Source organism: Dipodomys spectabilis, unplaced genomic scaffold (genome assembly GCF_019054845.1).
Source record: "Dipodomys spectabilis isolate Male_0828 unplaced genomic scaffold, ASM1905484v1 ptg000783l, whole genome shotgun sequence".
NCBI classification, from domain to species: Eukaryota; Metazoa; Chordata; class Mammalia; order Rodentia; family Heteromyidae; genus Dipodomys; species Dipodomys spectabilis.
In genome coordinates this window covers 25,502,182-25,529,484 of record NW_024871460.1, presented here as the reverse complement: position 1 = coordinate 25,529,484, position 27,303 = coordinate 25,502,182, and the positions used below count along the sequence as shown (strand labels likewise).

The window sequence follows — 27,303 nt, the reverse complement described above, 5'->3', positions numbered from 1 at the left end:
AAAAAAAGAAAACGAACTTTACAACTTTGGCCGGGGGATGGGAGGCAGGGATAGGAAGGGGAAACAAAGGAGGAGGCAACAATGCTTGATAAGAAATGTACTCATTACCTTGCTTATGTAAGTGTAACTCCTCTGTATGATATTTTCAAATAAAAAAAACTTATTAATAAAAAATTATCTTGCTGGGTTGGGAAGGTGGCTCAGTGGTAGAGTGCTTGCCTTGCATGCATGAGGCCCTAGGTTCGATTCCTCAGCACCATATAAGCAGAAAAAGCCAGAAGTGGCGCTGTGGTTCAAGTGGTAGAGCGCTAGCCTTGAGCTGAAGAGCTGAGGGACAGCGCCCAGGCCCAGAGCTCAGGCCTCATGACTGGCAAAAACAAAACAAAAAAAAAATTATCTTGCTAAGCAACAACAACAAAAAATGAACGATTACCAACAACACGAAACCCAAACAGAGCTCAAGCCTTAAGTAGAGAACACAAAAGACAGTGAATCAAATCTTTTGAAAAATCTTTTTGAAACTTAAGTAAATGCCTAGGTAAATCAATCAAGAAAAGAGGAGAAAAATTCAAATAACATAAATTGTCAGGTGTACCAGTGGGTGACTCATGTAATCTCACTCACCACAGAGGCCGAGAATGGGAAAATTGAAGTTTAATGTCAGCCTGGACAAAATGCTTGCATAACTTTTTCTTAACCAATAGATGGGTATGGTGTCAATCACCAGTCATACCAGCTTGGGCCAAAAGTTCATGAGACTCCATTCTCAATAGAAGTACTGAAGGTGTCATATGTCTCTTACCCACTATGTCAGAAGTGAAATATAGGAAGATTACATTTAAGGATCAGGCCTGGGCAGGAAGCAAGACCCTGACTTCAAAGTGCAATAAGGGCTTACAGGTATTGCTCAGTATTACAACACCAGCCTAGAAAGAGGTCCTAGTTCAATCCACAGCACCACTAGAAAGGAGACAAGAGAGAGAGGAGAGTGAGGAGAATCAGAGACACAAAAAGGACTAACAAAGGAAAGTAACAAAGATCTTAAAATAATAAGACTTCATGCTGATAAGCGACTACATTCTTATGCATGCAACTTTAAAAATCGAAAGGAAATTTAGACAAACACAGCGTACAAATTTAACTTCACTACATACAGAAATTTAAATAGGCAGATTTCTATAAACTGAAGAAGACAAAAAATATCAAAGCACTTTAGAAAGAAACAATATGGGCTCATACTAGACTGTATCAACTCTAGGAGAAGGAGAGTTAAGGCATCATAAATTGATGTAGAGCAGTTAAAAGCAAACAAACAAACAAAACCTCCCAACATAGCATAAGGGTAACAATGATGCCTAATCCCAAAACATACAACAGTTTGCTTAGGTAAGGTTTAATATTAAGAAATTATTTTTTTCTCTAAAAACTAGTTTTGTTCCCAGAGAAAATATTGATTTTCTCTCTAAATGATGATATACATGATAAGAACCATTCACATAAATCTTGAGAGAATAGGAATGGGTGGAGACTTCATTAACATGATGATCCAGGAGTTCATGGGTATTCATTCTTATGCATGCATCAATCTTGCATAATCAATCACATATTTTATACATTGTACAATTACATATAAATACATAAAATTACACATACATGCAATTGCATATAATCAATTATGTATCACTAATATACAGAATTATGTTTTGTATCATTGTATAAGTTATATATATGCAATTTGCTAATATGATAATTCTTGATATTAGCTATTGTTGATGTTTCATAGGTATATTAAAAGGTTGATCATACTTAATTGAAAAGTTTGAATATCTAATTTTTCAGGAATGTTATTTATTTTTATTTTGTGGCATTTCTAGGGTTTGAACTGAGGGCCTTGGATTTGGTATGCAGGTGGCTCACCCGTTTGAGCTGCACTCTCATTCTCTTTTTACATTCTAGTTAATTTTCAGATACACTTTTGTGTTTTTGTCTATAGCTTGACCTGGACCATGACCTGTTTCACAACAGAGAAAAGAAGATGGCACTGAGGATGAAGCACTACTAATAACCTTCTCACCCCTCAGTACCAGGTTCTTTATTCCAGACACCAGCTAGGATAGGCTGGGCACTAACACGTCTCTGTACTTTTTATTGCATTCTCTTCGACAGAAGACTTTCCTATCCTTTATCTTTTTCCTGTTTGATATAACTATATCCATGAAGAATTCTCCTGATTCTTTGTTTTGAATGTTCACCAGTTTGTGGCAAACACAAAGAACAGTGACTGGCAATTAGCAAAGTTTTGATCAATATTTTTTAAAATAAATAATGAATGATCTCAAATATTAGTTCCTTTTGAATGAAACACTGTTCAACTCTCACTGAGGAAAAGTAGAACTATCTTTTTCCATAGCATTTATATTCAGGAATTGTGTGTATATTTAACACCTAGGGGATGCTGCATAATTCTGGAACAAATGAAAAATAGAAGATAATCTAATGGGTGAATGTAGTTCAGCAAAGTATTCCTACCTAGCCCTCTTAAGGATTCATTTGATAAAAAGAAATAAAATCACTCATAATTCATACTCAGAGATAAGTACTACGTTTTTCAAATATCCTTCCAGCATATTTAAATCCACACTCTCAAATATGTATTCAAACAAAATTATATTATCACATGTAATTTTTATAACTGTGATTTCACTTTTCTTCATGTCATTAAAAATAAATATGTATCATTTTAATGAATCCATCATGTTTATTTTAGAGAGGCAACATGGTTTGTTTAAATGAGTCCTATGCTAGACATTTACGTTACTTTCAGTTTCTTTGACATTATAAACAATGCTGTGGTTAACATACTTTGCTCATTTTTGCATTGCCATCTTGAGATGAATTTCTAAAGTATGTATGAAATTTAAAGCTTTGGAAGTGTACTGCAAAAGTCACTTCCAAAAAGTGTGTGAGATTACTTTTCTCTCAAGTAATTTATGAAAAAGATGCTTCCTTACTCTTAATTAAGTACAAGGTTGAATGTTATAATCTCATAGTGCTTTCCTTACAAGTTTTTACTCATGGATCAATGTCTGGGCATTTCTTGCTAAAGGATTCTAAAAATAGCTTACTTACTATTGTAATCACTTTTGCAATTTTGTTTGCTTAATTAGAAGTCAAAAATTCATCTGAAATTAAACTTGTAATTCATGTTATGGGAATATTCTAATTTCAAAAATGATGTTCAATTGTCACACTTATTTATTAAGTAATGTATCTTTTGCCTTTATTACATATTATACATTACTTACATATAAGCAATTTCTAGACACTATTTTTCCTGCTGGTCTGTCTGCATTTTCTCTATGGTATTATTTTTTAACTTTATACTTCTTTCCAGATATTAATTCACAGATTAAATATTTCTTTTTTCTATTATTAAACTTAAGATAAGTTATGTTTTTTAAATCGAATCTTCCCATCCAGGATTGGGTTCTTTTTCATTAAAACCTCAACATGTTACCTTGTGGAGTAGATATCATATTTTTAAAATTTTTGTACATATATCACAATAGCAATTGAAATTGTAAAAGATGCCTTTCAAATATATTTAACTAACTTTATAATAGTTACACTTTTATAATTAGGTAGACCAAGATACTGGTCATCATAGTTAATTTTCTAAAACAGTTTGTTACATAAATAGTATTTAAAATTTTGTTAGATTTAAGTATCTGAATGAATCATCACATTCAGGGAAATGTAAAATAATGTCAAAGCATATATTTCAGGACTTTAGTGAGAATACTTGTAATGCCAACCATGAAAAATAGAATTCTCATGTCAGTAATAAAATAATCAAAATACCTAACTTACAATAACATAAAAGCAACAATAGCAACATCAATAAGACCTTCATTTGCTTCCTTTGTAATTACTCATAACTTTGAAGTTCAATAGAGAAAAAGACTCAATTTTTTTCCTTCCTTACCTGTATGAACTACTTTTTAGAGTAAGAAAATACTTAATAAAGATCTTTCTTTTAAAAACAGTTCCACATATATGGAATAAAATAGTAGCCACAAAAGACTGGGAAGAATAGGGAAGTGGGTGGATAGAAAGAAGTTAGATAAGGGTCACCGAAAGAGAAAGGAAAACATTCTGGCTTTCTATGACACAGGACAATGGTTATGAGTTATGAAGTATGATATAAAGAAAAAGAAAAACACAAAATGATATTTGAGAAGATGAAAGTGTTTTTTACCCTGATTTCACCATCAGAATTTGCATGAGGTACAGAATTACATAGTACTCCATAATTATGCATAAACAGATTATACTTTAAAAATGCTGAAGGAATGTGTATAAATGGGTATTTTTTCAATATCTGATGTAGAATATCTAAGAAGGAATTGTGAATGTATTTTAGAACACTGAACAGAAAATCCTTATTTTGGAGGAAATCATTTACTAGCATAAGAACACACTGTTAAATCACAGTAACACAAATAAGAAAATCTCTTAAGGACTATGGAATATTCTCAGCTTAAAAATAACCAAAAATAATAAACTTTCCTGATCTCATATAATCGAACACCTATCTTCTAGTCTATAGAAAATATGAGAAATAGATGAATAAAATGGAAAATGAAAAAAACAAAATGTTTAAAACAATCTGTAAATTACTAGCATGAAAGGAACAAAGATTGCCATAGAATAAAAGAAACCATCAGTCATATTCAAAATCTGTTACAGACATTTTGAATAGGAACACCTGAATATTGACTTGTTTTCAGATGATATTAAGCAATAATATTCAATTCCATTAGTTACAAAATAGCTTCATTGTAATATACATTAGATCAACAGTCTAGCAAAAAAGCCAACATTCTTATCAGAAATATATTGATTATTTATATGTAATATACTTTCATATCTAGAGTGTACTTAAGACATTATGGAAATTGAATAAAAGTAGAACTTTCATATAGTAGGCTTTCCTTACTCATAGGTTTATTACATGAGATTTTGACCAAGTACAACCATACCTATATAAATAAATTTCCACAAAACAAAGGTTTTACATAAATCAGTGGATGTTATCTTCACTTACAACATAATGTAATTTGCTGAGTATTTTCCTGCCTTTGATTCCACAAAGTAGGGCTCCCCCCAAAAGTAAACGATGCCCCAAAAGTGAGGGAAAATTTATGGTAATACTCTAAAGCCAAAAAGAGCAGATAATGTTCTAGTTTAAGTGATAAAGTGAAAATCTGAGATGGCTGCAAGTTATCATGCCATTTGTGATACTTTGGGTAAAAGTCAATCAAGCACCTACAATACAATATTGAACTATATGTGTATTTGCAGGTCTTTCAGAATGGGGAACTCTTTGGAACAATACTCCTACAAACATATACTTTATATATATTTATATTAATATATATTTATACAAACATATACTTTATATATTTATTTTAATATATAAGTATCTAGAATATAGACATGATATATAAGTATATATAACTGTATATATAAATTATATTATATATATATATGCTGAAATCTAAGTGATGGGTATGTTTATTATATGATTCTCCCCTACTGTTTTACAATGCACGTGATTAGTGTTAAAAATTAAAGGTAGCTAAACAGTAAGAGATCGGAAAACAAATGAAGATCAATGGTGATTCAGAATAAGGACAGAGACAGTTCAACTCAGTAAATACATCATGAAGTACAAGACTATGCTATCCCATCCAAGTAGAAGTGAGGTTCCAAAACTCCAGAAGGGATGTTGGACACCACTGGATCGAAGAAGTGACAGATGAGTAGAATGAAGACTGGAAAAGAGGATGAAAATGCCTAGATGAATCACAAATATTTGGGACTACCATTATAAATAATACTTATTTTCAGTCAACCAATTCTCCCACACTGATGTTTCAGGTAACGCATGCCAATAGGCACTAAGGTTAGGACGTCCTCATGACCGTTACAAAACACATTCTATTTAACACTATCTTTCTATAAAATTTTATATTAAAACCTAATTGCTACAATTTGACACATTTAAAATATGTTGAATTTTTACAAATCCAACAATCACTACAAAGCAAACCTTTGTATTTTGTGCTATCCTAGGACACAGAGAGGGGCTGATCCAATGAAGGTCTGTGTGTCACCCAACAGAGCCACCACAGAAGCAATTTGTTACAAGTAGATGGCTAGTTGAACACTTAAAAGGACGATAAACTAGAAAGAAATTAGATACTGAAATCAATTTCTTTTGAGCTTACCATGAAACTTCAGTTTCACACAAACAATTGTATTTGAAGAAGTCAGAAAAAAAAAAATGCCATACTAAGATGCATGCCCGTGCAAACAGAACTTTACACATGCTATAGCCTTTATAGTCACCATTTACTTGATTGGTCCAAATATTTATAGTTCATTGTTATGACTGCCAAAACTGGCAACCACAAGGATTGTTGTCTCAATTAGGACAGTAAACAGATTGTCTCTTTTTTTAATGAAAAAATCTAAAATGTAATACTTCACAGTTTAACATGTTTATTCATCTAAACGAGCTAAAAAATAATGGTGCGACATCTGTTCGCGAAGCATTGGTACCTCAAATTTTGGCTGCCTCCCCACCAATTTGGTTGTTGTTTTAAAAATGAAGAATAGGAGGGGGTTCTGTCATCAAAGATTCTTCTGGCATGCAAACTATCTTATTTTTTTTTTCTTCAAATAAAGATCTTGTATCTGTTGCTAGGGATTTTTTTTTAAATGTGTAACAAGGAGGCACTGTGCTGAATGTGGCTGCAATATAATTGTTTTAAACAAATTACTGATCCACTATGGATATTTCCACACTGGCGTAGTTCTTTACATGACTCTTCAGGTCCCCCTCTACTTACCCTACCAGTTAAAACCTGAACAAAATGGTAAGAATGTTTTTGTAGGCACTCAATTCATCTGCTGCAGTTTTTTTTTCTTTTTCCTTTTTACTGTGCGTTGTACTGATGCTAGATATGGCATCAGCGCAATCAAAGGTAGCAAACATTATTCTATCCAGGCTGCATTGGCGTAATTCTAATAAAAGAAGGCCGGGCTGCTAAGGGGGAAGTAGGACTCTCCCCAGAGAAGCCTCAGGTAAGTGTAGAGTTTAATTGCTGTTAAGGACAGAATGCAGAATTATCTTAGGCAGTCTCTTGTGCAACAACATTATGGAGGAAATTTATCAAATGAAATAAATTTAATTCCTACAAGATTTTTTTCATGAAGCTGATCTACAGTACAATTCAATCTGTTGAACTATCCTTGACTATATACTTTTAAAACATGGAAAATTGAGTATCATATAAATACTACAGTAAAATTTAGCTTTGTTTTTATTTGGGTGAAAACACGTGCTGAATTTAATTCAATCACTGAGTATGACTTTTTAATAAACATGAATATCTGATTTTTTAGAAAAGACCAAAGTTTCAATTTAATTCTAACCATGATGTTGTCTTAATCTTCATAATTAGGATGGAACTTTATTCCCCAAATATTCAATTATCATAAATGCCACATGCTAAGATTTGATCAATATAGATTGTTCAGATTTTATTAAATTAAAACATATTTGATCATGTACTATATACAAAATTTTGTACCCAGATTGTAAAAAGATTAGAAGACTTTAATTTTAACATACATTTAAATTTATGTACAAATTACTACACTACTGGAATGACAAAAATGACTGAGGATTTTACATATTACATAGGATTTTACAATTGTTAGTAAGGCTAAAAGCATTTCTGTTGTCTTTATGAAAAGTCGAAAAGAGAAACTGTAGATGTATTTTACAACAACTAACCCTATGTTTCTAATAAAGCAGATCTTTTAAGAAGAAAAAGGACAGGAGATTATTTTTTGCAATATCTCTTCTTAAATGAAAATAAATTTATGCATTATTTTCCCTAGTTGAGACCTACATGCAAACTAAAAACCAGCAACCTTTCATACCTCACATATTCCAAAGGTTATTTTTTAGGTCTCCTACATTAGTTGAAATATTCTGCAGAGTACATTAATATATTTGAACATTCTGAAAAGTCATTAAATATATGTTTTATTTATTCTTCTGAATTACTCTAAGCAGTAAATTATTACATAGGAACTAGCCAGTTCTAAATTTTGTGTCTGATGCCAGTCTGATATTTATTCCAAACACCACTCATTATTTAAAAGTATAGTCCCCTGAAATAGCAAGAAGATATCACCTTTCTCTTCAAACCATATAAATCAGTCTTTCAATCTGGATTGCTCTTCAAGGGATTGGCTGCTTCCCAGATAACGTGAGTTGGTGAAATTTGCATTTCATGAAAACAGTATTGTGTAAATATATGTTATTCCACTTTACCTGCTATTTACAGAAATCGAATCTTTTAAGCCTTTGGGACTTGTGATTCTCTGGGTAATCATAAATCAATCAGCTATATGAATGGAATCTAGATGCCAATAAATTAGGCAATGAAACTTGCCTATAATTATGTTACATTTAGACTAATATTTATTGCTATAGGAAGCAATATTTTCCCCAAAAGAACACCCCATGAGTATGGCAGAATCGTTTAGTTTTTCTCACAATGATGAATTTTCAAACATTTATAAGAGTATAATGATCTATTTTAAATACCATGAATTCTGCTAATTTGGATATGTAACTAATAAGTAACTATTACATCCTTTCATTTAAATTATTACTGAAAACCAGAAATAACCTTTATTTAATGTGACTCTTTAACACCATATGGGATGGAAATAAGTAAATGAAAGTTGTTCACGTACATGTGATAAGAGTAGAGGAAAGCAGTATTTCTTGACATGTGGCATGTCACTCAGGAAAGTAAAAGGCCCATCATATCCAAAATGCCAGCTTGGATATTCCCTTGCCTCCCACTTCACGAACAGACATACCACATGGCATAAAATGCTGCAACCTTTCCTAAAAATGCCACTTGGATTGGTCCACTGTGGCGAGTGTGTACGAAGTCTTGTTCTGTGTCTCCAGTTTGTGAGTTCATGAGGAAGAATCTAGCAAATAACACTGGCTAAATTTTGCCCGCAGATGTTTGGCGTAAATAATCTGTGAGGATATTGGAATCCTTGGCTGTTTCTGCACTGAGGAAATAAATGATGCTGCTTTAAAAAAATTCTACAGAATGTACACTACACTGTGACACATTCAACTTCTTTGCATAAGTACCAAAGAATATCTTGCCTTTTAGAAGCTGCACTTACAAAGCTATGATATGCTTCTTGGGTATTTATCAAAGCTTTTGAATCTTGGAAAGTACAGAAACAATTCTAATACTGAATTTATTATTTTGTACCATATATTCACAATATTAAACATTTTGTGCATAGATTTCAAAGAATCTATTTTTCTATGCATCCTTATATGATGTAGTAGCTAGTAACTCTGTTGTAGGTAGATCTTTTCCAATTTTCTGAGCTTTATGTGTTCATGTTTTTGAAAATGTATTAAAATGTTGGTTGCCAATAAAATATTGCATAGACTAGTCATTATGCTCCAACAAATGCAAAATATATCAAAATATATAAACAGAAAAGTACATGTGAGAGTTATATGAGTTTTATACTTTCTTCTACTGTTTATTTTTCACTAAAGTGTTCTAATTAACTCTCAAGAGACAAAATATAATCACACGAAACAACTTCACATTGTTCACATTCAGAAGACAGCCAAGAAAATGATTCTGAGGAGGTAAGACTTCTGCTAATTGTAGGGTGTGAAAAAGACTGCACAATTAAATGACAGATTGCTACATCTCTCCTTAACAAGAGGGGCAAACTGATATTGCAGACAGCCAGAACAACATAATTAAAATAGAATTCCAAGCTTATATTAATAGAGTAATAAGTTAATTAAAACCAAGATCAACTGAACTTTCTATTTACATCAGTTTGGATAGCCCAAGAGGCACGGAACTCTACTACACTACTCTTTGCCATTTCTGACAGAGCACATGTGCACAGAACAGTTGGCAAGGAAGGATAAAAATTACTGAAGTTGTATGTACAGATAGTCTCTCTAATGATATAAAATATGTCTGGAAAGAAACTGGGGCTTCTTGGTAAAATAAACATTTTCAGGACTTACTCCTTCTTAGCCTTGGAATGTGATTCGAATACTGTTTACCTGCAAGAATCATAGAAGAGTAAATTTACTCATTTCTGACTGGTGGAGTTATAAATGTAAGCTGGGTAGCATGTTTGAAAAGTTTAGGATCTATTATCAATTTCATCTAAATGTGCCATGTATAATATGTCTGTCCAAGTAGAAATATTTCTAAAAGTATCCAGCAGTATATTGTGTTGATAGGTAAGTTCATTTCTTAATGTCTTACATGACTGTTTAAAAAGATATTTCTGCAAACCGAAAGTCTCAGAAGAAAGCAGTCATTATAGTCAAGAGCCAATTCTTCAGAGATACTGGTCCAAAAGATTCTTTCATAAAATTATTTTCCTTTAATGTATTGATGCCCAGCTAATCTTCATCTCTGTGCACTTCTGGGTCAACATCTGTGGACAGTCTGAGATAAAAGAAAGCATAGAAAGCCAGTAGGAGGGCCAGGATAGCTGCAAGTACAAGTCCAACTTCCTAGAGGAGGGAAAAAAAGTAGACTTGAGAAAAGACTTTTTTTATCTGTTTCACCAGATAAAATGACCATGTTACTGCCCAATGTACAATGAATAATTTGAAACAAATAGTCATATTCATCTTATTTATACATTTTTGCCAATAAGTAACTTATTTTGCACATGATAAAACCCATTGTAATGACAAGTACATAGTCCTTCTTATTATTACTTTTAAGTTAAATTTTCCCAGAACTAAAATTCAAATTTATTGATTTAATATTATTTTCATGATTTGGATATCAAAAGGTTAGATATAAGCAACATAGATTGTACTTACAAAGTGTATGTGTTCTCTACTTGAGTTATGTCTAACTTTATTTGCTGCTTCAAAAATACATTTGTAATTAGCAATGGAATTTGCATATAGATTTTCTTTAACAGCTATAATTCCATTTCGATTAGTAACAAATGACTATAATCACTGGCTTCACAGATTATGTCTCTGTTTACACACTTATTAAATATTATTTTGTTCTAACTCTAAATTTTAAAGCCTAAGTTCTGTATTTTATATACTGACGAACAAAACTAAGGACTGGTTTCATGAAGCATCACACATCATATTATCTTCAAAAATCATATTATCTTCAAAAAGCGAAAAGCGTGTGAGCATATTGTTATTTCCCTTGCCCTTGACCTATTGTAACAATGAGATGTACAAGATGCTATGTAGAAAGCGAACTTTACAACTTACAGGAGGCGGGGGAGGTGAGGAGGTGGAAGGGTAGGGATAGTAGGGGAAAAGGAAAGGAGGAGGTAACAATGCTCGGAAGGAAATAGACTCATTACCTTACTCATGTAACTGTAACCTCTCTGTACACTATTTTTACAATTAAAAAAACATAAAAAAGTGTGTGAGGACCATAAATAGTCTAGATACTAACATTCCATTTGGCCAGAGAGAAATGAAGAATGGAGAGTGCCAGTCTGGCATCCTATAGGGCCTTGTATTCTCTTCTGATGTTCACTGTGTATCACACCCCTTACCTGGTATTGGTTTATGGGGGTAGTAAATCATTTACATTCACAAATATGTAAAATAAATTTTATACCAACATACAATAAAAACAACATTTGCTACCTGCTAAACTTGAAAAACATTAAAAATAAACTTGATTCATAATCAATATGCAATTTTACCTGAATGCTACTACTACAAATATTGTATTCAGATGTTTAGCTTCAAAATTAAATATACCCAGATATCAAAACTATGAAAATAAATATTAAATATGTGCAGCTGAAAAACTCAGTATCAACAATTTTTGAATGACTTGATATTTAAAATGTAATATATCAACATAATGTCAAGTAAAAGTGAATTTTTCTTCGTTACAGTTGGAACACTTTGGCGTCTCAAAAGGGCATGGCACTACCAGACAGGTTTCATTTATTTTCTTAGATCCACAGCTGTGCTCCCAGACCCATCTGGTTACACAGCTACTAATTTTAAGAGGATGTAATAAACAAGTGACACACAACTGTAAACTCCATCTGTTCTGTAGAGTGGACAACAAAACTGATCAACTCCTTGCTATTCACCTAGCTTACTGTAAAAATAAAGTTGTTATTCTGGATTTAAAGCCTTGTTTCATATCAACTTAATTCACTGGTTTACTTGTTTTTATTGTCCTTAAGACAATGTGTATACTTTCATAATATCCAAAGATATGAAATAGAACTCTAAAGGTAGGAAATGGAGAGTATTTACAAAATTCAACTTATTAATGATTTAATTAAATGATGTCTGATTAATATATGAAACAAGGATGACATTTACTGGAAAGGTATAACATCACATAATTTTCTTCAACTTATCTCCATTCATTGAGGAAATGAACATTACAAAGGCAGAATGTTTGAAAGTTTCAAGCAAGGGTACAACTTGAAAAAACAGAGTCACAAACATAAACATTTTCTCTATCCCGTGTCTATTTTCAGTTTTAAACCTAAAATAACAGCACAGAACAAATATAACATTTCAAGCTCATCATCTGAAGAGATCGTGGGCAGGATCTGGTTGGCATTTTGTTTACATACTAAAACTGAATATTTTTAAAATCTTTTTTTCTCTTGTTAAAGTTATACCTTTAGGGTACAGTTTTAAAAAAGAAAATAATAAATGTAGATTCATTTCCTTCTAAATGATACCAACACAGGTATTGCATTGTAAAAAAATTAGTGATACTGTAATTCTTCTAATTGAATGTCAATTAAATAGCCAGCAAACTTGATGTGGAAATATATTTTAGGTGGTACTCATTGCATCACTGTGTGACAAATTGTGACATTTTATTTTTGCAAGACAAAAAATAAAAGTAGCTTCTTACTTATAAATCAATTCTAGATTTTAACATTATTTAGATCTTATGCCCAAATCATGAACTGTTCTCTCAAACCGTGTTCCATTTCTGAACATAGATTTACAAAAAAAGCACTAGAAGACTTTAGGGGCAAAGGCTCTATTGTATAGTTCTTCACATTTCTAGCCTACAGTTTCTCTTCTCAGTCCGCATAATGTTGATTGAATAAGGAAATTAATTCTGGAAGTGATCTCTTGTACATTTTTCCAGGACAATCACATCTTACTCATCTTTCTTCCCATAGGTTCCATAATATTGTAATGCAGTGATTCCTAAATGAGTAACGGCTCAAGTAATATCTTATGGTCTTTATAGAAATTATGCTAAAACGAGGCAAAGATTTTCAATATTAACATTCATCATGATCACAGAAAATGTGAGAACATTCTATAATATATAATACAGCTGCACAAAACAGAAGAACTTGAAGTATAGGAAGGCCACTGACAAACATTCAAGGGAAAACTTCCATGAACTAGAACTATTGAATGCCTACACATACTTTCTTGATTATAACAATTGATAAGTGACTTCAATGTGTTAAATTCACTGTTTAATATTTTTACTGCATTGTCTATCTTATGTCCATTCTAGAAAGGTGGCAGATTAGACATAACTAAGCATGGTCACAGTGAGGGTCAAAAGGGAGGTGGTCCTAGGGCTTTTGTCACATGCTCACATTGTTGCCATTGGTGTCAATTTGCCCTTTCATACATCTTTCCAGATTTTCCATAGATTTAAACTACTTGAAGAGCAGTACTACAACTCATTTAAAGGAATAAGTAATAAAATGGTAAAATAACACACTATTATGGTCATTCTGTATCAACTAGATAAGACTCAAACATGTTTGATGTTCATTACACCTTAGTTGCTTCTGTGACATTATCAGTATGGATAAAATCACTCACTAGGGAAATTAAAAAGCATTAAATGGCAATTGCTGAAAGAAACTTCGTTATTTAAAATACTATGCCAAAATGACAAGGCAATCAAAGTTTGACAGGGCAAACTAATTAGTATGCCAGATTTAAAATGTAAAATACCTTCATGGTTCTGGCTCTAAAAAGTTTCCTATCATCTTAATGTGCTCGTCACATGAATTTTCAGGCTAAGTAAACATTACTTAAAGTCTCGTTCAGATTGCTTTGGGAAGAGTGAGGGAGCCATGAGGGACAGTGGCACGGAGTGGATCTGATCAAGGTTCATTGTATGCATATACAGACATGACAAAAGAAACCCCCAGCACAACTAAGTCATACTAATGAAAAATGTGAAAAGGCCTTTGTTTTCCACAGGCTTGCTAAGTCAAACGATATCCAAATACACTAAGAGAGAGCAACGTTCCCATCACAAGTTAAAAACACTTCTGTACATACTTAATAGACTCTCAGACAAAATTTCTCATAAAAATTTCATTAAAACACGTTAGCTAATTGTATTTCAAGAGGACACAGTTATGAAATAAGGGATGTACATATAAAAATGGTATAAATGTATATCAATGGCTCCATTGTTTTTGAAATCTTTATTTTTAAATTTTTTGGGCTTTGGACTCAGGGCGTGGGCACTGCCACTGAGCATTTTCTGCCCAAAGCTTATTTTGTACCACTTGAGCCACAGCTCCACTTCTAACTTTTTTTTTTGGCCGGTAGTGGGGCTTGAACTCCGGGCTTGGGCGCTGTCCCTCAGCTCTTCAGCTCAAGGCGAGCACTATACCGCTTGAGCTACAGCGCCACTTCCGGTTTGCGAGTGGTTTATTGGAGATAAGAGTCTTATGGTCTTTCCTGCCTGGGCTGGCTTTGAACCACGATCCTCAGATCTCAGCCTCCTGAGTAGCTAGAATTACAGGTGTGAGCCACCGGCACCCGGCTTTCTAGTTTCTTTTGATGGTTAATTGGAGATAGTAGTATCAGGGACTTTTCATCCTGTCCAGGCTGTAATTAAATTATAATCCTCAGATCTCAGCCTCCTGAGTAACTAGGATTACAGGAGTGAGCCACCGGGGTCTGGCTCTGTTCCTCAAATCTTAATATGGAACTGCTCATTTAAGTACGCCAAAGAGAAATTTATACCAACATTCCTCTAAAAACCAAACCACAAAATCCACCACATTATAATAGATGAAATTAAGTTATACATTGTGTTAAGAGGGCAAGAATCAAAATGTTCAAATCAAGAGGCCATTCTCAAGCCACTAAATGCACTATAAAAAGTAAGCATTGCTTTTATAAAATTTAGGTCATTGATATATCTTTTAAAGCTGAATTAAATTTGGTATGAAAATAGAAAAAAATAAAGATTAATCTGGCCTGAAACAAAAAGATTACTTTTCTCATTAAAAACTGACACAGAATACTATCTGAAGAGGTTGTGTTGTGGAAACACATCACATCACACAGCAATGCTTGATCAAAATGGGCAATCAGCAGCTAAAAGAAGGCAATGTTTTGTGATCATAATAGCAAATTCTGGAAGAAAACCAAATATATCATCTGGCAGTTCAACAGCTGTTACAGCTTGGTAGTAATACCTTGGCATTTGCTGTAAGCTGTAACTTAGAAAAATTGATTTTTCGTCTGCCAAATAAAACCCAAAATCTCCTATTAACAGTTTAAAATTTAAATAAAATATATGTAGTAGTCATTTTATGTTATATATTTGACAACAGGGCTGTCAAACTAATTTTTCTACTTAGTTCATTTCAGTTCTAAAAACTTGGCAAAAGAAATAACCTGAGTAATAATGTAAATGTCATTTTACTAAACTTTATTGTGCTAGCACACTGAATTACTGTCTGCTAAGAGCATTCTCAGTTGCATTTATCCTTTAAGCAGCTCAACACCAGATTTCTAAATGGACAAGTTTGGGAATGTCACAAGAATTTCATCACAGAGAATACTAGTGATAATGAGACAAGGAGTAAAATTACAAGCATGAATAAGTATACATTTCTACAAGTATAATTTAAGCAACTATGAAAACAACGTTTATTGAACATTAAAGAATTTTTTTTTACTAAGGCCACATCACATACATCATTGAAATGCTTGGATATATTCATTAGCTGGAAAAGAATTAAAACTTTAAGAACAACTGGTTTTCTTAGGTAACACTGTGTTATTTTTAGACCTTGAAAAATCTGTTAGAAGGAACTTTTCCATTGAGTAAATTATTTTAAACAATTTTGAATTCTGAAACATTATAAAGCATTTAGAACATTCATGCAACCCCGTTTAATATAATGAAATAGCATATACATTATCGTATTACAAAGTTATTAAATCGAAATCTACCTTTATGCCTATTGCTGTTTTCTTTGCTTCTGCTTTTAATTTGGTTGCTCGTAAAATAGGTTTGGTTTTTTTATAATCCTGTTTACCTAGAAAGAAATAGTTTCAAACAATGAGTAATGCTTAAATATAATTCAAGTTGAACAGTCATCTATGAAATGTCAAAGAATGTTTAAACAGAGTAAAACAGGGACAGAAAGTTGCAAAGTAGTTCCCAGTTGTGATTACCATAAACCTGTCATCTAAAAGTTGACTCCTCACTTACTGTTTCAGCAAGAAGACTTGACAAACGTCTTTGATTTGATGTGCAATGAATGTCAAAACAAGATAATAACTTTTTTAAAGACTAGGAAATTTAAGGAGAGTTAAATCTTTTGGAAGCAATTAGAAATAAAAGCATAAATAAATGAATACATGTGCAAATTCATTAATAGGTAATGCTAATTGTACCATAACCATTAAATGGTAATATATCAATAATTGTGAATTTATTTTATTGTAAATACAGTGTATATTCAAATTTGAGAAACACTCCCTAAGACACTTGTGAAGAAATTCATTAGAAAAATACAAATTAAACTTCTATTTCTACTTAACAGAGGATCTAAAAAACTTACTAAATAAAAGATGACAAGATAATTTCTGAAGATTTCAGATTGTTAGTCTTCTTGCTTCCACTTTACTCCCCTTCCTTTCAAAGATCAGTTCCTCTCCAAAATTTAACTTACCTTTACATTGCCCTTCTCTAAATAATATGGTTCATAAATTTAATTTCCACATCTTCCCCACACTGAAATACATAACAAAACCGTTTATGTGAACTGAACATAAAAATTTAATGTGAAATTAAATTTATTTCTTTTTTATTCAATTGTGGGACTTGAACTCAGGCCCTGAGCATTGTCTCTGAGCTCTTTTGCTCAAGGCTAGTGCCCTACCACTTTAAGCCACAGCCCCACTTCTGGTTTTCTTGTGTTAATTGAAGACTAGAGTCTCACAGTCTTCCTTGCCTGTGCTGGCTTAGAACTGTGATCCTCAGATCTCAACCTCCTGAGTAACTAGCATTATAGGTATGAGCCACCAGTGCCTGGCTAAATTTAGTTCTTTAGCATCTGCTAAAGACTCAAAAGTATCATTAAACTTTTACCTAAATTTTCAAAATTAGAAATGGCAGAAAAGTAAATCAAATGTACTGGATTAATGTAGGAATGATATAGTTGTATTCATTAAACACATAAAACTGGCTAGAAAGTTAAAATTATTAATTTTTACAGGAAGAAATATCTGTTCAGAAGTGTTTTTATATAGCAGTCTATCTGAATCTAAGGACAGTTCAATAAATATTACTTTTGGTGGGGTTGAATGACCCTGAAATGAACCTTTTATAAATGCATATCAAATAACCTAAATTTAAATTATAGAATAAGTAATATATATAAAATATGACTCAGATTCATTTTAAATTAGCAACATTTAATTTTTCAGAAAAAGCCTTGACAAGCATTCATTCCAATTTCCTATCTCAACAGTCAAAATTATTCATGTCACTATTCCCACTGATTTATAAACAGTTCAGAATAGTGAAAATTGATGACATATCAAATGCTTTTACTCAGGGTTACAAAGCAATTTTCCAATGAAAATCTAAAAAGAAATTTAAAGTTTATAATAGGAACTGCAAAAAAAGTCCTTGTTTGCTGCATATGTTTATATGATTATAATATCTGGGTACAAAGGAGAAAAAGTAAACAAATAAAGAATTATTTTAAACATGATGTCCTTCATACAATTATTCAACATTTTTCCACAAAGCATACTGCAATATATTTCAGTGACTATATTTTCATGGTAAGTTGAAAGCTTATCATTCTACATAAGAACCATATAACCCTTGGTTAATTAAATAATATATTCTATTTCAGTTCAGCTCCTTTATCCTCTTAAAGAATAATATTTATAGATTTACATTAAAATGAAAAATTGGTATTAAAATTAAAATTATTATATACTTAGTACTTTCCCAAAACAGTGAATCTGTAATTAATTTAATGTTCTCCTTGCTGACTATGATATCCAACAGTACATATTACAAGCTCTGCTTTTAAGTCTACTAAGTGAAAACATTTACAGGGGCATCTATTAAATTCAGTACAACTGAAACTAGACCTTTCATTGTGCCCAGAGAAGTTTTCAACATTTGAATTTTTATTACCTCAAGACAGATACCTATGCTTATATGATTGTAAAACTTTCAACTATAGAAATCCCTATGTAGTTTAGGTAACAAATCCTTTCCTCTTCATGTACATATTCCTGGTCAACTGATTTATGCTTTCTTCCTCCAGAAGAGTTCTGTAATATTCTTTAAATTTTTCTCATGTACAGGAATTTACTTTGTTCTTCTTCTATACAGTTCTATGAAATTCAATGCATTCATCAATTTATGTAACTGCCACCATATTATATATATATAAGATATAGAAAAATGTCATTACCTTTCAAAATAACCAGATAGTCACCACTTCCTGCGTTAATAACTCCAGCAACAACCAATTAACTGTCCATTTATATAGGTTTGACTTTTCAACAATGAGGCACTGAAGTGATAGTATCTTCTTTGTTTTACCATCAAGTATTTTCAATTTACTGAAGTTGTATGTTTCAATAATTTATTCTTCTTTAGTGCTGAGTAATATTGAATTATAAAACTGAATCAGTTTTTCTATTGATTCATTTTCCTAAGTGTATTTTGGTTATTTTCTGTACAAATTTTTGTGTGAGTGTAAGTTTTACTTTATCTAGGGGTGGAACTAGTGAGTCAGGTAAATAAATATATGTTCAATTCTTTAAAAAACTGCTTGCAAACATTATTTCCAATGTATATTTTCACCATTTTTCATTCTCATTGGCAATATTAACACTACTGCCGCTTGATACTGTTTTATCTAAATTATTTAAATGTCTTGGGATATTTGTTATTCATTATAATATCTTTTAGTCCATTTCATTTCTGTAAGGTCATTCCTAGTGTAATTCTGAGTTTCTCATCTTATTAAGTTAATTAAAGGTTTTACAACAGTTTTGATCTTTCTTATAAAAAGCTCCTGGTTGTAGATTTATTTTTCTATTTCTTTCTGCTCTGAAATTATTTCCTTCTTTCTGTTTAGCTTGTCTTTAAGTTTGAGCTCCATTTTCTAGCAGATCTTCGCAGAAAGTTACATTACTGACTTAAAATTTTTATTCTTTTTAATACTGTCTTTACCAGGTATGAATTTCTGGGTTATATGACTATCTTCTCACTGTATCTTCTATGACATAGTATCAATTATTTTCACTTGATACAAGTAGGTACCTTATATTTTAATCTCAGTTATTTACAACAACATTAATTAATGAACATATTTTAAATTTGGTTTGTATATAAATTTGTTTAGTTAGCACTTTCTAATTTCAGTCTATCATTTTAAAGAATAAAAACTATGTTTTCAATTCTCCTAAATTTATTAAGGCTTGCTTTACAGATAAATACATAGACCATCCTAATGGATACTCTTGTTTTGGCTTTCAGAAGAATTGATCTATCATTATAACATGTCTTGCATCTCAATTAACTTATCATAGTTTATTTGATAGTTTATATTCATATAGTCACACTGGTTCTTTTGGATACTGTTTTGTTAGTAGATCTTTCCTTATTTTTCATTCTGCAAAGTATTTGAGGACTTGAATTTTACAAATAAGCAGCTGAATAAAATAACAAAGACATTGAAAGATATGAAATAGGGTTTCAAAAATATAAAAACTCCTGGAAACAATCAATTAAGATTTCTTGAAGAAACAAATTCAATAGTTCAAATAAAATTGCAGTTGAAAACCAAGCCTGAATAAACCAATGGAAGATAGAATATCAGAACTTGAAGATAGGGTTAAAAATATTAGAATAATGAGATAAAGAGAAAGAAAAATGTAAAAGTACAAAAGAAACTTGCAAAACCCATTACACCATTAAAAGACTAAATAGGAATTCTGAATGTAGAAAACATATAAATTAAAGGAATATGGACAATATTCAATGAAATAATACCAGAAAAAATATAAATCTTGAGAAAATTCGGTATAGACTAAGGTATAGACGGGACCAGAATAGAATAATTCCAAGTTTTATTATAAACATTAAATACAGTATACAAAACAAGGAAGGAATATTGAAAGTTGAAAGAGAGAAGTGTCAAGTCATCTACATAGGTTAACTCATCAGAAAAACAGTATGTTTTTTTCAACAAAACCTCCCTCTAAAAGCAAGGAGGGGATGGAATTATACATTTCAAGCCCTGAAAGGAAATTACTAACCTTGATACCTGTTTCCAGTAACTTTATCTTTTTAATTGAAGAAGAAAAATAACCTTGAAAGTTAAACACAAAAACTAAAAAAACTTAGGTACACTAAAGTCAACCCTAAAGATAATACAAGAACGTAAAAGTACAAAAGATGATCAACACAACCATGAATACATGGGAAAGTATCAAAGAATCAATCTCACTACACTGGTAGATATGAAAATGTAAATCAGAAAAGATCAAATATTTTTAAAGCAAAAAATAACAAATTGTTGCATACCTTTGAATAATAATTCTGAATGTTAACAGTATTGATCCTCTACACAAAAGACACAAAGTACAAAATTGGATCAAAAACAAGACCAGATCATCTTCTGTCTGCAAGAAATGCAACTCATCAGGCACCAGTAGCTCATGCCTGTAATCCTAGCACCAAGGCCCAGAGTTCAAGCTCCAGGACTAGAAAAAAAAGAAGAAAAAGGAAATTCAAGTCATTTTAGAGTGAAAGGCGTCTGTGGCTCATGCCTGCAATTCAAGCTATTCAGGTGGCTAAGATATGATGATCAAAGTTCAAAGCCAGCCCAGGCAGGAAAAGGTGTGAGATTCTAATCTTCAATTAAATACCAGAAAACTGGAAGTGGGCTGTGGCTCAACATGGTAGGGCACTAATGTAGAGTAAAGGAGCTCAGGAACAGCTCCCAGGCCCTGAGTTCAAGCCACATGACTGAAAAAAAAAAGCAAAATAAACAAACAGAAAACTAGCAAAACCAAAAATAAATGGCAAGAAATAATAAATATTAGGTAGAGATTAAAAAAATAGAAAGAATCAGTGAAATAATCAGTTATTTACTTTGAAAAAGTAAATAACATTGACAAATCTTAGCAAAACTAACCATAAGAAACAGACAGAAAATCCAAATTAATAAAATTTGAGATGAAAAAGTGGTCTCACAATGAACACTAATGAAATTCAGAGAGCAATTGGGAACTACTTCAGAAACTTATATTTAGCTAAACAAGAAAATATAGAAAAATAGGCAAACTTCCAGGGGCATATATTCCACCTAAACTAACTCGAGAAAATATTAACTTTTTATTGATTATGCTAGAGTCTCCTAATCAAGCACAGCCTACAAGATGGATAAATGGTTAATTCTAATAGACTTTTAATGAATAATAATGATAATACTCATGATCATAAGTTTATTCCATGTAATAGAAAGGGACGTAAATTGGATGCCAGGGGCTCATGCTTGTAATTCTAGCTACTCAAGAATCTGAGATCTGATGATCATGGTTTGAAACCAGCCCAGTCAGAAAAGCCCATGAGACTCTCATCTCTAGTTAATCACAAAAAAAGCTGAAAGTGGAGCTGCTAGCCTTGAGCAAACGAAGCTCAGGAATAGTGCAGGCCTTGAGTTCAAGCCCTAGGACCAGCACCAAAAGAAAGGGGGTGGGGGAGAGCAGGAAAGAAAAGGAAGGAAAACTACTGAACTCATTATATGGGGCCAGATAATGAGATAACAAAAAAAAAGAAAGAAAGGAAAGAAAATAGAGCTAAACTTCTTTGATAAGTATAGATATAAAAATTCTCAATACCATATTTTCAACTCTTGGAGTAGAAGGCATGGATCAGCAGTAAAGTGCTTACATAACAAGTAGAAGCTCTAAGTCCAATATTGAGTATCATTTTTTAAAAATGACTTATGAGATGTAGGGGTGGAACACTGATATACTGTTGGTAGTAAGGGCATGTAAATTAGTCACACCACTAAGACAATCAGTATAGAGGTTCATCAAAACACTAAAAGTGATTTTCCTATACTACTTTCAAGTATGTATCCAATGATCAACCTAGGTCCCTATTAACTGATAAAGGGATAAAGAAAAAGTGGTACATATATACAATGGAGTATTAGTCAGACATGAAAGACAAATAGAACCAGAAATCTTGACAGACATATGTAGTATGTTGTTATTCAAATGTAGAATCTAGGCCTAAATAATAATAATGATAATGATATGAAGTGATTATAAAAGGTAGATTATTTGAATGGAAGAGTCAAGCACGAAGGGACTGGTTGAAAGGCAAATATGATACTAAATACCATCAAAACAATTGTATAGCCATCATTTACACTAAAAATGATCATCATCACACCTAGCGTCTTTTATTGAGATGATGTCTCACTAACTTCTCCCCTAAGGTGGCCTTGAGCTGATTTCTATATTCTGAGTTGATGGGATCTTCCAGAGTTGATCTGCCAGAAAACTGGCTTATTCATTTCATTTTTTTCTACCTAGATGATGTATAGTTGCCTACGAAGTTACTGGTGCTGAGTAGGGCTCAACACCAATAAAAGATTATGTAACAGACTGCTACATAACCAACGCTACCTCTTGCACTAATGACATAGCAGAGTGGAAGTGTTTCAGGCTGCCTGTGAAATAGAAATAATCAAGTCTTTTACCTATTCGTTAGGAAATGGAAAGACTTGGAAAAGCTTATATTAAGTGAAGTAAGCCAGGTCCAAAGAAACATTGGTCCCATGGTTTCCCTTATTTGCAATAACTAGTATATGTCTGAGTCAAGCAGAAAAGGTCAGATAAGTTGATGTTAGGGGAAATGAACCCCAAGATAAGGATTCAAGTGGTTTTTTTTCTTTCATGCAATTATTTCTAACATATTTATAAGATGATTTCTATGTTGCTTTGTATGTCCCTCTCCCAAGGTATAACCCCTGCTTTTACTGTATTTGATGTTGGTATAATTTGTGGAGGGGAAGGGCAAAAACAAATCGTTTAACTAGGGATATAGGTAGACCCACTGAAACAATGAGATGTACAAGTCGTTATTTCGAAAAACGAACTTCACAAGTTTGATTGGGGCGGGGAGGATATAGTGAGGGTAGGTGGCAGGAGTATGGGAAGGGATGGGAAGGGGAAACAAAGGGGAGGCTACAATGCTTGATAAGAAATGTACTCATTATCTTGCCCATGTAATTGTAACTCCTCTGTACGGTATTCTCACAAAAAATAAAATAAAATAAATAAATAAGTAAGTAAATAAATAAATAAATAATCAAGCCTTTGGCAGGTACCAATAAAAAAGAAGTGGCAGTCTCCAGGGTTTTGGAATAGTGTATATTTTTCAACAAGTAAGAGCTATTAAGAAACAATGCCTGAATGGCTACCGAGACTGACCAACTGGTCATGAGACTAAGGGACTCTTAGGGCTAAGATGGTCATGACTTGGGGTTTATCTAGTTCAACAATTACAAAACTGTGCCATTTAAACATTTAAAATGCTTATGGATAGCTCTTTAAAATATCTTGGCCTCAGCTGCTATATTCTAGCTATCCTTAGAGCTGACTCTAAAAGAAAGGGGAAAAAAATGTTCTACTGGGTCAAAGTTAGAGTGATTCATGTTGTTCAAGTTTGCCAGAAAGGGAGGCATTAACCTAGGAAAGGCACAATATTACTCATTCTCTTCAACTGAAAGCCAAGATTAGACTTTTTAATTCTTAGATGCTAACAGGAAAACTCATAGCATTGATTAGGGTAAGTTAGGACAGTAATCAAAACTGAAGCTTTTTCAAAACACAGTGATGTCAGAAGAGACAGGGGAAGCTATGAGGGAATACTTGCAGTAATTACTAAGACTACTCATGAAGTTTAAAGATAATTAGGAGATTCACTAAGACCATAGAGTATTCGAATGAAGATTTATATGCCTTCTAAAGGACAAAACCCTCAACAAACTCAAACAATGGTTAGAGACAAGAAAATCTAAAATGATTATTGGAATTACAACTATTTTAAATTGAGAATGGGAACTTGAACCTCTATTTCTTTTCTTGCTCCAAGAATATAATTTTGCCTATTCTTCCTATACATTCAATTGCCCTATAAATCTCATGATTTAAAAGTATTCTTTTCTCTTACTTTAAACTGGATCATTTAAACATACATATACAAATATCTCAAGATTTTGGACCTAGAGCACAGCAGCTCAGGTTTGACTAGGATATGTATCTATGGGACAGAGACATACGAACAGACAGAAATAAGAGACAAAAGCAGAAAAAAGGTTGAGATTGGCTAATTACAGTAGATAATTCTTTTGGAAGAAGATTTGATATGAACAAAATTACTTTCTCTTTCTGACACCAGTTTTATCTTGCTTTTCCTCTAGAATCATAATTAATGACCAAAGTAGAACAGACAAGGAAATTTTTCTGTGGGATTATTAAAATCATTTTTATCATTTGCTAAGAGATTACCTATCAGTTTTGTTCCAGTGTCAGAAAACTAATATCCACTTAATATGTATATAGCTCTCAATAAAAGCACATTTAGCAATCTGTCTCTGATTTTGCCTATCAAATATATATTATAAATATAAATAATCCATGGTATTCAGTTGATAGACTTCCTGTCTCATATCTGAAAAGTTGATATCTCAACTGAAAAACAGCTGAATATCAACTAAAATCAATCATAATTAAAAGTATATATTTGCTGGGGACCCATGATTTACACCTGTTAATTGTAGCTACTAGGAGGCTGGGGTCTGAGGATCACAGTTCAAAGCCAGCCTGTGGAAAGAAAGTCCATGAGACTCTTCTCACCACCAAAAATTCAGAAGAGGATGTGGTTCAAGTGATAGAGCACTAGCCTTGAACAAAAAAGCTTAGTGACAGTGCCCAGAACCTGAGTTCAAGCACCAGGATCAGCATACACACACACACACACACACAAACACACACAACATATTTATAAAAAAAATCTGTGTCTATATATTTTCATAGTTTATTTGTATCTATTTTGCAAAAAATATCTGTAATATCTGTTTTACTAAATAAAGGAATTTAAAAGCCATCTTGTTACAATTTTTAATCAGAAGGCATTAATGTTAAAAGTTCATTTTCTTATATATCCAGTGTGATTAGAACATACATATTTATTTTAAAACATGTTTAAAGCTGGGCATTGGTAGTTCATACTTGTAATCCTAGCTACACAGGAGACTGAAATCAGAAGATAGTAGTTCAAAGCCAGCCCAGGCAGGAAAGTCCATGAGACTTTTTATCTCCAATTAAACATTGAAAGACTGGAAGTAGATCTGTAGCTCAAGTGATAGAGTGCTAATTCTGAGCAAAACAATTCACAAATAGCATCAATGTCCTGAGTTCAAGCTCCAGGATGGACAAAATACACAAAAAAAGTTGAAAACCATATATTTAAGTAAATACTAATAAAACACATTAGTGTTTATAGATATGAAAACATTTAATAGCTATCAAAAATTTTATGATCATTATCTCTTATGTCACATTGTATTATTTTAAGAAAGAATACTGTAGTTTATATACTAAATAATATTCACTATGAAATTTGTATTTCTTATTTCACATTTCATGCCGTAGTCAATTGTAATTACTACATGCTTGGGACAGGGAAGGTTTTCTAAATTTTAAGAAAGATTATTTAACTGCCTTTGGATCTTTCCTTTTCAGTTCTTTACCTTTGGCCAGAAACAAGACAGCATCTTTAGCCTTTGTTGAGACTGCTTCCCAAGCTCATTATCATGTGAATATCTGCTTATTGTTTTATAAATGTTCATTTTTCAGAGGCTCACTGTTTTTCTCCACAGTTGACTTTACACTAGCCACAATCATTATCATCATGTGGCAGTACTGCTCTTCCTCTGCCTTCGCTGCTTTAAAAATTAATGCACTGTTATTTTCTGAATACTGCATAAGCTGCTTATGAGTACATTATGCTATCAAGCAAGCACATGCAGAAAAGCTTCCTAAACTGTTATTCTTTCAATGAAAATACAGCTGGTTCTGCTTCAAAGGCACATCTTTTCACCTGCAAATGGACTTGCTCCTACACTTATTCCTCAATTCATTGTCTTTTATTTGTGTCTGGAAATCTTTAATTGCCTTTAATTAGAAAAAAGTAAATTTGGTGCTTTAATCTTGCAAATACATTCAATCATAATTCTGTCTGGGATGAATACCAAGTTCTATTCACCGTCTGATCTCTATAACAAAGATATATAATTTAATGTCCATTTATACATACCACATCAATTAAGATACAATAGAAAAGCAAAGAGATAAGAGTCAAAATATTTGAATAGAAAAATTTGCAATCTAAATTTAATTACTCAAAGAATTATTGGAAGATGAGTTATTTACAGCATGCCAAAAATACTGACAAATAATATTTGCCAATCAACAGTGAAGACTTTTATATTACCTTCAATGTTTTTGGAATAATTTCTCAATATCTGCTTCAAATCCCTCCTCCCTTACTCAAAAGGCAAAGCATTCAATGGAATCTTACTTTTCTCATGTTATCAGAATTTCATATAAAGAACCATGAAATTTTTTTATATGAAACAATTTCCTAACTGCCTTAGGAACACAATTTTTAGGTATTATATTACCAACTGCTGAACATGTAATTATAGGACATTCATTACAAAACCAAAATCTTAGTTGGAGCATCCTATAAAAAAGTACAGGAGACATAAGCTGTTTGTTTCATTGAGCCAAATTTTAAATGTATATAAGAA

The 27,303-nt window shown here is 32.2% G+C and overlaps 1 protein-coding gene across 4 annotated transcripts in view; it reads right to left on the bottom strand.

The window, feature by feature from the left end:
- Positions 1-8,190: 8,190 nt before the first annotated feature.
- Positions 8,191-27,303, bottom strand: part of Triqk (triple QxxK/R motif containing) — a 66,994-nt gene continuing 47,881 nt past the window's right edge. For all 4 annotated transcript variants that reach the window (XM_042673009.1, XM_042673006.1, XM_042673008.1 and 1 more), the window contains 2 exons: positions 16,379-16,464; positions 8,191-10,678 (listed from right to left, as the gene is read on the bottom strand). In XM_042673009.1, coding sequence (XP_042528943.1) covers positions 10,565-10,678; positions 16,379-16,464 — 200 coding nt within the window. In that variant the 3' untranslated portion in view covers positions 8,191-10,564. The remainder of the gene's footprint in view (positions 10,679-16,378; positions 16,465-27,303) is intronic.